The 14,214-nt window shown below is 46.6% G+C and overlaps 1 protein-coding gene across 1 annotated transcript in view; it reads left to right on the forward strand.

Annotated features, from left to right (window-relative positions):
- Positions 1-401: 401 nt before the first annotated feature.
- Positions 402-14,214, forward strand: part of LOC140715548 (host cell factor 1-like) — a 33,280-nt gene continuing 19,467 nt past the window's right edge. Inside the window, exons 1-5 of the mRNA XM_073027903.1 lie at positions 402-419; positions 549-879; positions 3,830-3,990; positions 8,187-8,526; positions 8,807-9,103. Coding sequence (XP_072884004.1) covers positions 402-419; positions 549-879; positions 3,830-3,990; positions 8,187-8,526; positions 8,807-9,103 — 1,147 coding nt within the window. The remainder of the gene's footprint in view (positions 420-548; positions 880-3,829; positions 3,991-8,186; positions 8,527-8,806; positions 9,104-14,214) is intronic.

Raw genomic sequence — 14,214 nt, forward strand, 5'->3', positions numbered from 1 at the left:
CATGCCCCCCCACTCTCATTTTTAATCCCTTAAGGCTGATGTATACTTGTGCGTCGCATCGACGCCGTAGGTGTCGCTTACCCTACACCATATCTGTGCTGTACCCTATGCTGTAGGGTGACGTGCACCTCTCCAGAAAAGTTACTCACATGTCGTGGCGATGCAGACCGCAACAACTGTGATTGGTCTGCTTGGTAGCATCGCATTTCCTCCTACACATTTCTGGTTGCTTCTTCTCCGCCATGTTTGTAGGCTGTGCGAAATAGATGAACCAAATCGTCAAATCTGCCTGCCGACATGGGAAAATGTTTGAAATGCATTTCCTCGTCCATGTCTCTCACAAAGAAACTAACACAGTGGCATAGAAACCTCAATGCCAACTGGCATTTTGGCGCACACCAATGCATGCTCGCTTCAACGTAGAGTGACGCAGAAGTGAAAATCAAGGCTAAGGTGTAGGTCGCGGCATAGCTGGTACGCACAAGTATAAATTAGCCTTTACCCTCACCGTCTTCGCTTTCTCCATGACACCCCCCTTGTCCCTATAGCCTGTTCACAGTGTCAGTCCATGGTTGGGGAAAACTCACCTGATAGTATTTTCTGTCTGCCTCCAGCCCGCGACTGAGCCCACCCGTGTTACATTGATCGCCGCGCCCAGTGGGGTTGAGGCTTCATCCATCCAGGAGCTCCCAGTCACCATCCTGGCCTCGCCCACCACCGAGCAGCCCGGCCTGGCGCCGGGGCCAGAGGCCGGCCAGGGGGAGGGTCAGACGGCCAGCGGGGTCCCCCTGGTCTGTTCCAACCCGCCCCACGAGACGTCTGAGACCAACACCACCAACACCGCCACCACCGTTACTGCCAACATTGGTACCAATCAGGGTAAGGCGCTCGCTACCGTTGTTACGTGTCAGAGTTCTGGGTGCAGAGGAGTGAGTCTGAGGGGAAACCACCTTACATCAGCAAGCGCGGAGATGAGCCCTTTAGCCCAACTCATCCATGCTGACCAAGGTTCTTGTCTGAGCTGAACCCCTTTGTCAGCATTTGGGCCGCTTCCCTACAAACCTTTCCTGTCCATGTATGGGAGAATCGAAAGTCCTGGATAGAGATGGATGTTTTGGATGTCTTTGATAGAGTTGGCGTGGGCGGGTTGAACGTCCTGGGCAGGGCAGGCAAGCGCAGGTTGAACGTCCTGGGCAGGGCGGGCATGGGTGGGTTGAACGCTGTTGACAGAATAGTTCACAAGAACAATCCCAGGAATGAAAGGCTTAATGTGCAAGGACCATTTGATGTCTATGGGCCTGTACTCTGAATGTAGCAGCTGTATAAAACAATGTTTAGACCATGGATGTCCTGACAACCATTCATCCAGTTTATTATCATATGCACAAGTCCATGTCCATAGATCCCTCAGAGTCACACAAATCCACATAGATAGGTCCCTCAGAGTCTCACAAACCTCCATCCATAGATTCCTCAAGAGTCGGCATGCAAGTTCATAGGGTGTTTATGAAGTTGTAATAGGATCATTAGCAGAATTAGGCCATTCAGCCCATCAAATCTGCTGTATCATTTCACCATGGCTAATTTATTATCCCTCTTGACCCCATTCCCCATCCTGCCTTCTCCCCGTAACATTTATCGCCCTAACTAATCGAGAACCTTTCAATCTCCGCTTTGAATATACCCAATTACTTGGCCTGCACAGCCACCTGTGGCAGTGAGTTCCACAGATTCACAACTCTCTGGCTAAAAAATTTCCTCTTCTCTGTATCAAGGGGACATCCTTCGATTTTGAGACTCTGCCTGTTGGTTCTAGACTCCCCCACTATAGGAAACATCCTCTCCACATCCACTTTATCCAGGACTTTCAATAGTTGGTAGTTTTTTATGAGCCCCCTCCCACCCCAAAAAAATTCTAATCTCCAGCAATTACAGGCCCATAGGCATTAAACGCTCTTCACACGTTAACCCTTTAATTCTCAGGATCATTGTCGTGAATCTCATCTGGACTCTCTCCAGTGGCAGCAGATCTGTAGATAAAGGGCCCAAAACTGCTCATCATGTTCAACATATAGTCTGACCGATGCCTTATAAAGCCTTAGGGTGTTGGCAGTCTTAATCGAGGGTGGAGTTCAAGAGCTGAGACTTCAATCCCCCAGCCAATAAAGGCCCGCACACTAATTAGGTTTCCTTGGAGTTTAGAAGATAGACAGGTGATCTTTTGGAAACATTTCACATCCTGAGAGGGCACGACATATAAGGAGTATTTGATGGTATGTACTTGATAGAATTCAAGAGGATGAGAGAGGGAACTCATTTCAACCTACCGAATACTTAAAGGCTTAGATTGAGGAGATGTGAGAAGAATGCTAACCAAATGGTATTTACCTTCATTGGTCAGGGGATTGAGTTCAAGAGCCACAAGGTAATGCACCCAGAAGGGGTGCAGATGCTGCCTGGTTAGAGAGCTTTTCCTACAAAGAAAGGTTGAGTGAAAGATGAAAGTGGCTTTATACAGGTGTCATTGTTATATGACATGGTCCCTCATGGTCTTCCATCTGTCCTTATTCCGAGAAGTGCCAAGGATTTTTGCCATGGGGAAGGCTGCCTCCCCCCCTCCACCTTCCCATCTATGGCCATGATTGTTCTTGGCAAATCATTCTACAGAGGTGGTTTGCCATTGTCTCCTAGGGTGTGTCTTTACAAGGCGGGTGACCCCTGGCCATTATGAATACGCTTCAGAGATTATCTGCCTGGCGTCAGTGGTCGCATAACCAGGAGTGTGATATGCACCATCTGCTCAAACGAACGTCCACCACCTTGCCCAAGGGTGACCTGCAGGCAGGCAAAAGGAAGGAGCGCCTTACACCTCCTTTGGTAGAGGCGTACCTCCTCCCCGCCATAAGAAGCATTGATAGAGAGGACAGCCAGAATCTTTTTGCCACAGCAGAAATGGCTAATATGAGAGAACATAATTTGAAGGTGATTGGAGGAATGTCAGAGGTAAGGTTTTCTAATGGTGTGTGGAACGCACTGCCAGGTGTTTGTGATAGAGGCAGATACATTAGTGACATTTAGGAAACACATGAATGATAGAAAAATGAAGGTTTATGAGGGAATTGATCCCAGTGTAGATTGAAAGTTTGGCACAACATCATGGGCCAAAGAGCCTGTATTGTACTTTGGTACTAAGAGGATAAACAAAGGTGTTCTCTTCGCTGATAAGGCTCAAATTGTAAGAGGGGACTGGAGGGGCTGGGGGAAGTTTACACTGGAGCTCAGGAGGCTGATGGGCAACTTGAGAGATGCTAACAAATCAGTGCCGGCCACAGATACAGTGAATAGCCAGTCTTTTGCCCCAGGGTAGGGGAGTCTGAATGCAGGGAACATGATTAACATGAGGGGAGATAATGGAAAGGGGTGATGGGGAGCCGAGGGTGACGTGAGCTGCCAGAACAAGCCCCCCCCCCCCCCCAAACACCCAGGGCAGGGCTCTCTTTACTACTGCCCCTTCCACAGCGCAGCGCTCCCTCCCCGTCACCATTGTGCAGTGCAACAGTCCCTCCCCATTGACCCTCACGCAGCGCTCCTCAGCCCTTCGACCTCCTCCCTCTTTGAAGACATTCCTCAACATCCCCTCTGTGAAGACCCTCCTCCAGGCTGCGCATCACTCCTGCCTTCATCTAGCTCCTCCCTTGAGGTCTTACGTTGGGTGGGTAACGTTTGCGCAGATGGGTTGGGATCTTCAGCCTTCTCTCACTTCATTCCCTTCTCTTTTCTCTTTCCCCCTTCCCTCATCCCTATCATCTTCCCAACTCCACCACCCCAGTCCAGCCGCCTCCCACGAATGCCCAGGGACTCCCGGAGACGGTGCACGGAGAGACAGCGACCGCAGGCACCACAAACACCGCCACCACCGTGTCTGCAGCACAGAGTGGGGCCAACACAACCGTCACCCAGTCCACGCCCACACCCGGCCCCTCCATCCCGGTAAGTCCTCTGATCCAGTCTGTTTCTCCGCTACCTCAACGGCTCAGAGGGAGAGCAGTGTCCCATTACGTGGAAGCGAGGTGTCAGTATCCTCTTCCCAACCTGCAGGTACCTGACTGACAGCTCCACTTCCGAGCATTACGTCCATGTTCAGATGCCCCAGGAGACTGACAGAGTGAAGCTCCCACTGCATATCCCATCACATACTCTCAGGGGGTCAGACACTGAGTGAAGCTCCCTCCGCAACGTCATATAACACAATCCTAGGGTCAGACACAGAATGAATCTCCCTCTGCACCGTACCACACACTCCCGGGGTCAGACACAGAGTGAATCTCCCTCCACACTGTCCCATCACACACTCCCGGGGTCAGACACAGAGTGAAGCTCCCTCCACACCGTCCCATCATACACTCCCGGGGTCAGACACAGAGTGAAGCTCCCTCCACACCGTCCCATCATACACTCCTGGGGTCAGACACAGAGTGAAGCTCTTTCTATGCTGATTGGCAATAATCCCTCTAATTTATTTTTACCTCTGACAGTTCTAAGCATGTGATTCTATATATCAGTCAATGTCTTAATTAAACCAGTCATAACTGTTTTAGAAACAACAAATTTGAAATTGCAATATTGTCGTAGTTTGTAACAGTAGCTGAGTATTTTTTGTCAGTTGTACAACACTCTCACAAATTAAAAATTAGTTACCTGTGAAATAGTAACAGTCAAGCTTGCCATTCTCATAACTCATTGTCAGGAAGCCTATTATCCGAGTGATTAGACACACGTTGAATGAATCGAATAATAGGCACAGTATCAACATAAAGAAATTATTGATGCCCTGTGTCCCTCCAATAAACAGACCATAACTTGTTAATTTTAGCTTTTGCGTACTGCAGTACTTCACTCATAATCACACAGCTTTTTTGAAGGAATTTTTAAAGATGACAGCTCTTCTAAAACCTCACTCAGGACAGTTAATTCTACTTAATATTGTGGATTGGTTAAAATCTTCAGGCTGTAGTTGCTGATTGGATCATTAAACATTCATTAATTTACCTTTTGCAATACTGCCTCAAAACGTAATAATTCCTCATTAAAGCAATAGCGGCAAAATGTCTTGACAGCCATCCTACTTCATTTAGTGGTCTGAATGACACATCACATTCTCTGACATTAGCTAATTCTCCTTTTTTTAATCAATGACCTGCTGAACATTGTCTACACTGTTTGTAGCAGTATTTCTGTAGCTTACAGAATTGATACTCTTTATCATGCATCGTCTAATCGAATGTCGTCTCTATCTACAACCAAAGTTGCTCAGATGCTTTATTTCTTGGTGAAGAATTGCTGCCACACCATTATTTTCCAAGTATAATATTTCCCCTGTCTGATATAAACATCACCATCTTTTGAATATCATGATTGGTGAATTAACTATTCTAGGGCTTCCAGCCGGGTACGGGTATCAATTGTAACCAGTGTTTCGATGACAAACTGTGCCATCATCAGGGATGTAGAAGAACTAGACCCTTTTTAAGATTGGTGTTGATATAAAAATGTTTTTATTGATTCTAAAATAAAGTGATACCATCACATGCAGTTACTTACAAAATATTCACAAACACAAAGTTTAATTTTTTGGTCAAAACTTAAAACACTAAATGAACACTTCTGTACAGCAACATCTGTACTTCCATCAGCAGTTAGTGTATGGAAAAAATTTCCGCAATCTTCCATTATCTGTTGCATTCAACAACAACATTCCCTCTAATTTTGTTTTACAGCTACACGGACCAACCATTGCTTTGAGTAGGAAACTTATACACAGCCTGAAAGCTGCCCAGTACTTTAAATGTTTTTACTGTGTAATATGAATATTTAGAATGAAAATTGAAAAATCATAGTTTTGATTATATTGGTTGAAGGGTGTAATAAACTACAACAAAGAAAATCTTTAAAAGTTTACAAAGCGTTAAACTTGTCGGCGTTCAGCGGGCCAGCTGTTTATTAACAATGAGCTACTAACTTCCATTCTGTGTTTATTATTACAATTTGTAACAGTGTTGTAACTTGAAACACCAACAGTGTAAATGCATTGAAGCTCTGAAGTGTTTCAAAGTAAAGGTTTTGGTATGTTGATTATTTAGAAATTTATGTATTATATTCATAACACAATTAATTCCAGGTTGTTCTACAATTATATTCACATAGATTTGAAAATTATACTAGCACGTAATTTAAAAATTATATTAGCGTTATATAAAAGAAAATTCCCAGCTCCGTGACAGCAAAGGCTATGTACTCAGGAGCATTTCAGTTCCTGTGTGGCTAAGGAACTTAGAGGGAACAGTGCTCAACAAACTCAAAGGCAAAGTACTTGCTGGGCCAACTCTCTGCTGTATTTACATCTGTAGCCATGTGTGCACAGAATACATAGAAGAATTAATTTTAATTGCTAAGTTAATGTTGTCTATTACCACTTTGACTATGCTTCTTTCATGCATCTTGTTTCAATGTTGCTTCACGCTCTTTTGGAGTTCCATTTAACATGTGCAAAATTTCTCATTTCTTCTGGCTGCGCAATTTGGTAACTGCGTCTATATGAATTCTCTGGTTAAGATGTCGTTTTAAGTCATCTAACTTCCATTTGTCCCTTTTTTCCACAATACTGGTTGCCCCCAACATTCGCTTCTGCACAAGTGGTGCATGCAACATCACCAGTACCTTGATGTAATATCGCAATTTTTGTTTTTTTGTTTTTGACGCAAAGTTTCTACAAATTGCAAAAGTGATTCTACCTTAAATTTGTATGAGCTTTGTTCCTCAAAGCATTTAACTCTCATGCTTTTTTCTAACATCCTTGCGATCTTAAAAATAATAATAATTAAATACTTAGATACTTTACTTAATCATCACCAAACAATTGATACTAGAGTGTACAATCATCACAGGGATATTTGTTTCTGCACTTTGCACTTGATTAATTGAGAATACTAAGAATAATTATTTGAAAAAGTTAACAAGTCAAAAATTATAATTTGAATAACATAACCACAGTCATGCAGAAAATCTTTTAGAAATTAATTTTTACAATCTGACAATTCTTAATTTAAAATTTCTTGTTGGATTATGATTCTTTTAAAAGATTACTTACATAAAAAGTCAGAATATAGAATTTTTCACAACAACCAAACACAAACCATAACTCCCAACACAAGTAAATGATGTCAGGCAGTCAAAACAATGGCAAAAGTAAAATGTTTTTACTGGACAGTGGTTTATTAACAATGAGCTACCAATTTCCATTCTGTGTTTATTGTCACAATTTGTAGCAGTGTTGCAATTTGAAACACTGACAACGTAAATACATTTAAGCTTTAAAATGTTCCAAAGTAAAGGATGCAGTATGTTTATTATTTAGAAAATTTATCAATTATATTCATTAACACAATTAATTACAGGGGTTTTCACTATTGTATTAAATAGATTTCAAAATTATATTAATATTACATAAAAGACTGTGTGCATGTGAGCATTTCGGTTATTGTGTGCCATACACCCAAGCAGCTTAGAGGGAACAGTGCTGATCAAGTCAAGTCACATTTTATTGTCATTTCGACCATAACTGCTGGTACAGTGCACAGTAAAAACCAGACAACGTTTTTCAGGACCATGGTGAACAATACAAAACTACACTGAACTACGCAAATCAACACAAAAACTACGCTAGACTGCAGACCTACCCAGGACTGCATAGAGTGCACAAAACAGTGCAGGCATTACAATAAATAATAAGCAAGTCAGTAGGCACAGTAGAGGGCAGTAAGTTGGTGTCAGTCCAGGCTCTGGGTATTGAGGAGTCTGATGGCTTGGGGGAAGAAATTGTTACATAGTCTGGTCGTGAGAGCCTGAATGCTTTGGTGCTTTTTCCCAGATGGCAGGAGGGAGAAGAGATTGTATGAGTGGTGCGTGGGGTCCTTCATAATGCTGTTTGCTTTGCGGATGCAGCGTGTGGTGTAAATGTCCGTAATAGCGGGAGGAGAGACCCCGATGATCTTCTCAGCTGACCTCACTATCTGCTGCAGGGTCTTGTGATCCGAGATGTTGCAATTTTCATGAGACACATGAAGGGTTTTAGTGGTTGCCATGATTAAATAATTTATTCTCCGCCCTTCTTTCAATTGCTTTTTCAGAACGTTCCTTCAATATCAGAGGGTACTAATGTCACCACAGCGACTGAGCAGCCCACCTCCTCTACGTCGGAGCAGGAGTCCCTGGCGCCACCTGGTGGAGATCCTGCTCCCCCAGCAGAGGCCCTACCTCTGGGGGAGCCACCGTCGGCCGAACAGCTTACTCCGCCAGCACAACTGATGGCAGAGCGGGTCAGCGGGCCGGGTGAGCTGACGGGGCTGACGCCCGAGGAGCTGGCGGTGACAGCGGCAGCCGAGGCGGCAGAGCAGGCAGCCGTGTCCGAGGAGGTGCAGGCTCTAGCCCTGCAAGCCGTCCTCCAGGCTGCCCAGCAGGCCGCCATGGGTAGGTCACAATGGGACTGGGTGGAGTCCCAATCCTGCCTCTTGTTCTATGTGTGTTTCTCTCTCTCTCTCTCTCTCTCTGGCTCTGTCTCCCTACTGCCCCGGTTCTCAGGTCCCGGCCCTGCGTCTGCCGCCATCCCAGGTTCCCGTCCCAGGCCCACATCTCCCCGCCGTCCTGGGTCCCAGCCCCCTATCACCTCACTGGTCTGTGTTGTGAGCAGATTATTGGGGGAGATCACTGGACTGACTTATGTCCCCACTCTTTTCCTCCTTGCCCTCAGGAACCAGTGACCCAGTGGGCACGCCGGAGACAGGACAGCAGCCTCACGAGGCGGACCTGAGGCAGCTGGGCACCGAGGCAGCCGAAGGGCAGCAGCCGGCAATTCCGTTGGCCGTGCTCGCTCACCAGGACCTGGCCGCACTGGTGGAGGGGGCCAGCAAGAGCCAGCCCCAGCTCCCCACGGAGGCCCTGGCCCCAGCTGACAGCCTCAATGACCCTGCAGCTGAGAGCAACGGGCTGGGTAGTGCGGCCAGCGAAGGGGGTGGGCACAGCCTCCTGTCACCCGGAACCACTGAGAGTAAGTAGCTGCTCTCCGCACCATTGCTCCCAGACACGGCGATCCCTGTCTCTCCCCTCTCCTTCCTCCACGTCCTCTATCTCCTCTAGTATTTTGTATTTGCACTGGGATTCTGACAGTTCAGCCTATCTCAAGACTGAGATTAGCTCTATTTGTCACATATCTTTGGTTGTTGGTTGTATCTAACAGTGACAGGAGAGAGGAGAATTTTTAAAAGTAGAAAAACTGTTGTCCTGGGGCATTTCCACTCTCTCAACCCCAAAAGTCCTGGTTCACTGGTAAGAGTGGTTGTCACATCCGGGGTCATCCTTGGTTGAAGTAGGTGACCACGACTTCTTGTCAGGCGTCTTCGCTGTCCGCGTTGCAGGACCGCCTCCCTGGCTGTCGGATCTCACTGTAGATCTCATCCCCCAGTCCGCCGGAGCTGACTTTGAATGCTAGGACAGGCATGTTCCTATCTCACTGGGCTACCCTCACCTGGTTTAACCCAGCTTTTGAAGCGGTGTACCGGAGTGTGGCCACTGTCACGGGCAAACGGCTACCTGGAGCCACAGGTGAGAGCAGAGTGTCCAATGGGGCCCAAAGGTGAGTGAGTTGCCTCAAAAGGGACACACAAGCCCCTCACCAGAGATGACACCCACACACTTCATGATGTCACATGTACATTATGCGTTGTTTTTGCATCAGTAACCAACGCAGCCTGAGGATTTTACTGGGGGCAGCCCTCAACAGTATCCACACTTTCCACATCAATATACCTTACGAATCCTAACCCATATGTATTTGAAACACGGTGGGAAATAGCAGCACCCAGAGGAAACCCACACAGTCTCGTGGAAGATGTACAGACTCCTTGGAGATGGTAGTAAGGTGATGAACATGCCCAGGTTTGACCACTGGGCCAAATTAGAAAGGTCGGGTACGGGCCGAATCGAGGCAGCAGGTCCCGAGAGAGTATCGAAGCAGCTGGGCCCAGATCTGAGAGCAAGGAACGACTTAAGCACCAGGCCAGATTGAAAAGGTTGTTGTTTCGGGGCCGGAGGCAAAGGACCGACTAGTGTTCAGCTCACTACTCCCTGGGGTTTATTCATCTCTGCAGGAAATTGGGGCTGTGGCCTGCAACTAACGGGCTCCTGAATCGGCTGTGACTGGCTTTATGGTTGTGGTCACCTTTGTGAACTTCAATTCTTATTTGCTCACTTTTAATGTTTGCACAATTTATTTTGTTTTTCTGCACTTTGAGAGTTTGACAGTCTTTTTTAAATGGGTTCCATTGGGTTTCTTTGTTTTGTGGCTGCCTGTAAAGAGATGAACTTCAAGGTTGTATATAGTACACATACTCCGGAGCGCAGGTCGCTCATACTGTACTAGCGTTTCAGTAACTGCTGTGCTGTCGTGCTGCCCCATCGCTGAGCTCAGCCTCCACCACTCCAGAGGAACTGACCCGAGATAGTCAAACCTCATGCCCTCAATCCAGGCTGGTGAGCCTCTTCTGCGTCCTCTCCAAAGCTGCCACATGCTTCCCGTAATGAGGCAACCAGAACTGCACACAACACCAAGAGCAGTCTAACCAACACATTATAGAGCTAAAGCATGGCTTCCTAACAGGCTGGTACGGTTAGCACGACACTTTACAGCAGCCAGTTGTAAGATCAGGATTCGATTCTTGCTGCTGCCTATCAGGAGCTTGTACGTCGCCATGACCACGTGGATTTCCTCTGGGTGCTCCAGTTTCCTCCCACGTGCAGGTTAGAGTTAGTGAGTTGTGAGCGCGCTATGTTGGCACCTCTGGTGACACTTGCGGACGGCCAAGTAAACTCTTTGTTGATTTGATTTGATGCAACGTTCCATTTCACTCTGTTTCCATGTATGTGTGACAAATAAACTAATTTTTAATCTCTTTACTCTGCACCCTGACCTGTGAAGGTCTTCCTTACTAGTCTGTTTACTGCCATAGCCATTTAAAGGGAGCTGGGTACTTGGCACCCAAGATCCTTCTGTTGCTCAGTACCTTAAAGAGTCCTTCTATGTGACCTCCCAAAGTGCAGGTCCTTACCCTTGCTCAGCCTTTGCTGTATCCTTTGACAATCCTATTCATATTTCACAACTCCGCCAATCTTTCTATTGTCCATAGACTTACTAACCCACCCTCGTACGTTTTCCATATCACAAACATCAGAGAGACCAGCACTGATCCCTGCAGAGCGCTGTTGGTCACGGACCTTGTGTGTCTGCCCCTCCATTTCCCTGTGTCCGTCTGCCAAGCCAGCCAACTCTCACACCAAGGAGCAGGGGAGCACTACGTTCTGCAGGTGCCCAACCAGAAAGCCTCTCACTTTTCCTGTGCTGTGGAGTGTCTAAATCGCAGGGCAACAAGACATCATCAGGATGTGGAGCTGGGCTGAGAAGTGGCAGATGGAGTTCGACCCAGAAAAGTGTGAAGTGGTTCACTGTGGAAGGTCGAATTCGAAGACACAATACAGGGTTAATGGCAGGATTCTTAACAGTGTGGAGGAACAGAGGGATCTTGGGATCCGTGTCCATTGGACACTTTTGCCAAGTTGCCGTGCATGTTAACAAGGTGTACGGAGTGCTGGCCTTCATTAGTCAAGGGGATTGAGTTCAAGAGCCGTGAGGTAATGTTGCTGCTCTGTAAAACTCTAGTTAGACCACACTTGGTTTGTTGAATTCAGTTCTGGTCGTCTTGTTATTGGAAGAATATGGAAGCTTTAGAGAGAATGTTGTTTAATCCTTTTTGCTCCTTATGGAGCATAAGGCCTCATCAAAAGTCCTCCACTTCCTGCGATCTCTAGCAGATGTTTTTGCAGTCTCCCAAGTTTGGCCGGCGGCTTTCAGTTCATCCAAAAGCCTACGCCTCCAGGTTTGCTTTGGGCGACCTCTTCTTCTCTTCCCTTGTGGATTCCATTCGAGTGATTGTCGAGTGACATTCGACTGGCTCTTCCTCAAGGTGTGGCCGACCCATCTCCACTTCCTCCTCCTTATCTGGAATTCAATGGGCTCTTGGTTGCTCTCTTCCATAGGTCTAGGTTTGACACTCTGTCGTACCACTTGAGGCGGAGGATCTGCCGGAGGCATTTGTTGAGAAAGGTCTGGATCTTGTTGCGGCTGGTGTTAGTGATTCTCCATGTTTCGGATCCATATAGCAGGATGGCTTTCACATTGGAGCTGAATATACGGAGTTTAGTTTTGACAGAGATGGCCGTAGATCTCCAAACAGGTCGCAGGGTTGTGAAGACATGTTGGGCTTTTCCGATCCTTGCTCTGATGTCCTCATCTGTACCTCCTGATTTACTGATTTTGCTTCCGAGGTAGGTGAATTTGTCTACATCTTCAACTATTTGTCCTTCAATCCGTAATGGCTCCTCTTGTTTGTTATTAATGTGTAGAACTTTGGTCTTCTCCTGACTGATCTTAAGGCCTATTCGCTGTGAGGTCTCTCCCAAGGAATCTACTTTCTTCTGCATATCTTGAAGCCGGTGTGAGAGAAGAGCGAGATCATCTGCAAATGCCAGGTCTTCCAATTTCCCTGTTAATGTCCACTGGGTGCCTCTCTCTGAGCCAACATAGGCTGTTCTCGTAGCCCAGTCGAGTACCACAAGAAAAAGTAGAGGCGACAGCAGGCATCCCTGTCTGACTCCAGTAGTGACCAGGAACTCTTCGGACAATCTCCCATTGTGGATGACCCTGCATGAGAAGCCATCATAAAGCTGCTTGACGATATTCACCATCTCTTCCGGTACACCATAGTGTTGTAAGATGCTCCACATTGACTTTCTGTCCAGGCTGTCAAATGCCTTCTCAAAATTAATAAAACACACATATAGTGGAGTTTGCCATTCTATTGTCTGTTCCACAATGACTCTAAGTGTAGCTATCTGGTCAATGCATGATCTCTCTTTCCTGAACCCTACCTGCTCATCTCTAAGTCTCTGGTCAATGGCGTCTTTCATCTGCTCCAAGATGACCCTGGTGAGAACTTTGCTAGGAATGGACAACAAGGTGATCCCCCTCCACTTGCCACACAGTGAAAGATCTCCAGATTTTGGCAGCTTCACAAGGAGGCCCTTCTTCCAATCTGATGGGATCTCTCCTGTTCTCCATATCAAATTCAGCAGTATATGCAAATGGTCCACTGTAACCTCTCCACCCTCTTTCAATGCTTCTGCAGGAATGTTGTCTTCTCCAGCAGCCTTGCCGTTTTTCAGGGCTTTTCGAATTTCTTGCTTGGTGATTTCACCTATATTGATGTTGAGTGGGTCTCCAGGCTCCAGGTCAGGTGGGTTCTGTGGTGGTGGTCTATTCTATACTTCCTGGAAGTGTTCCTTCCATCTCGCCAGCTGATCTTCAACTGAAGTGAGCAGATGGCCTGTCTTGTCTCTAACAGGTCTGTTGAAATTGCTTTTCTTCCCTCTCAAAAGTTTAGTTGTCATGTAGAGTGCCTTGAGGTCCCCTTTACTGGCCGCTGTTTCTGCTTGCTCTGCTATTTCATTGAAGTATGACCTCTTGTCCTTTCTGAGCTGTTTCTTCACCTCCTTGGCCCTCACGTTGTACCTGTTGGCGGCGATTTGTTTCTGTTGCCAGGTTCTGGCCTGATTCAACTCCTGTTTGAGCTTTTTCCTCTCCTCCACCTTCTCCCATGTCTCGTCCCTGATCCAAGGTTTACTGTTGATTGGTGGTCTTCCCAGTACTTCTTCGCAGGCTCCTACAGTTGCCTGCTTGAAGCTAATCCAGGCATGTTCCGCTGTTCTCTCATCTTGTTCCTCTATTTGAAGAGCCCCAAAGCGGTTTTGCAAGGCGATGTGGAAATCTTTCTTGTTTTCTTCCGTCTGTAGTTTTCTAACATCAAACTTTATTCGCGTGTTCTGTTGCTTCTTCTTGGCTGACAGCTTCATCTTCAGCTTTGCAACAACCAAATGGTGGTCAGATCCAATATCTGCTCCTCTTTTGGCTCTCACATCTTGCAATGAACTTTTCCAGCGCTGGCGGACTATGAGGTAATCAATTTGGTTCTCTGTTTGATGGTCAGGCGAGACCCAGGTTATCTTGTGGCAGCGTCGGTGGGAAAAGAGGGTACCTCTAATGGTCAGTTC

Source organism: Hemitrygon akajei, chromosome 24 (genome assembly GCF_048418815.1).
Source record: "Hemitrygon akajei chromosome 24, sHemAka1.3, whole genome shotgun sequence".
Taxonomy (NCBI): Eukaryota; Metazoa; Chordata; class Chondrichthyes; order Myliobatiformes; family Dasyatidae; genus Hemitrygon; species Hemitrygon akajei.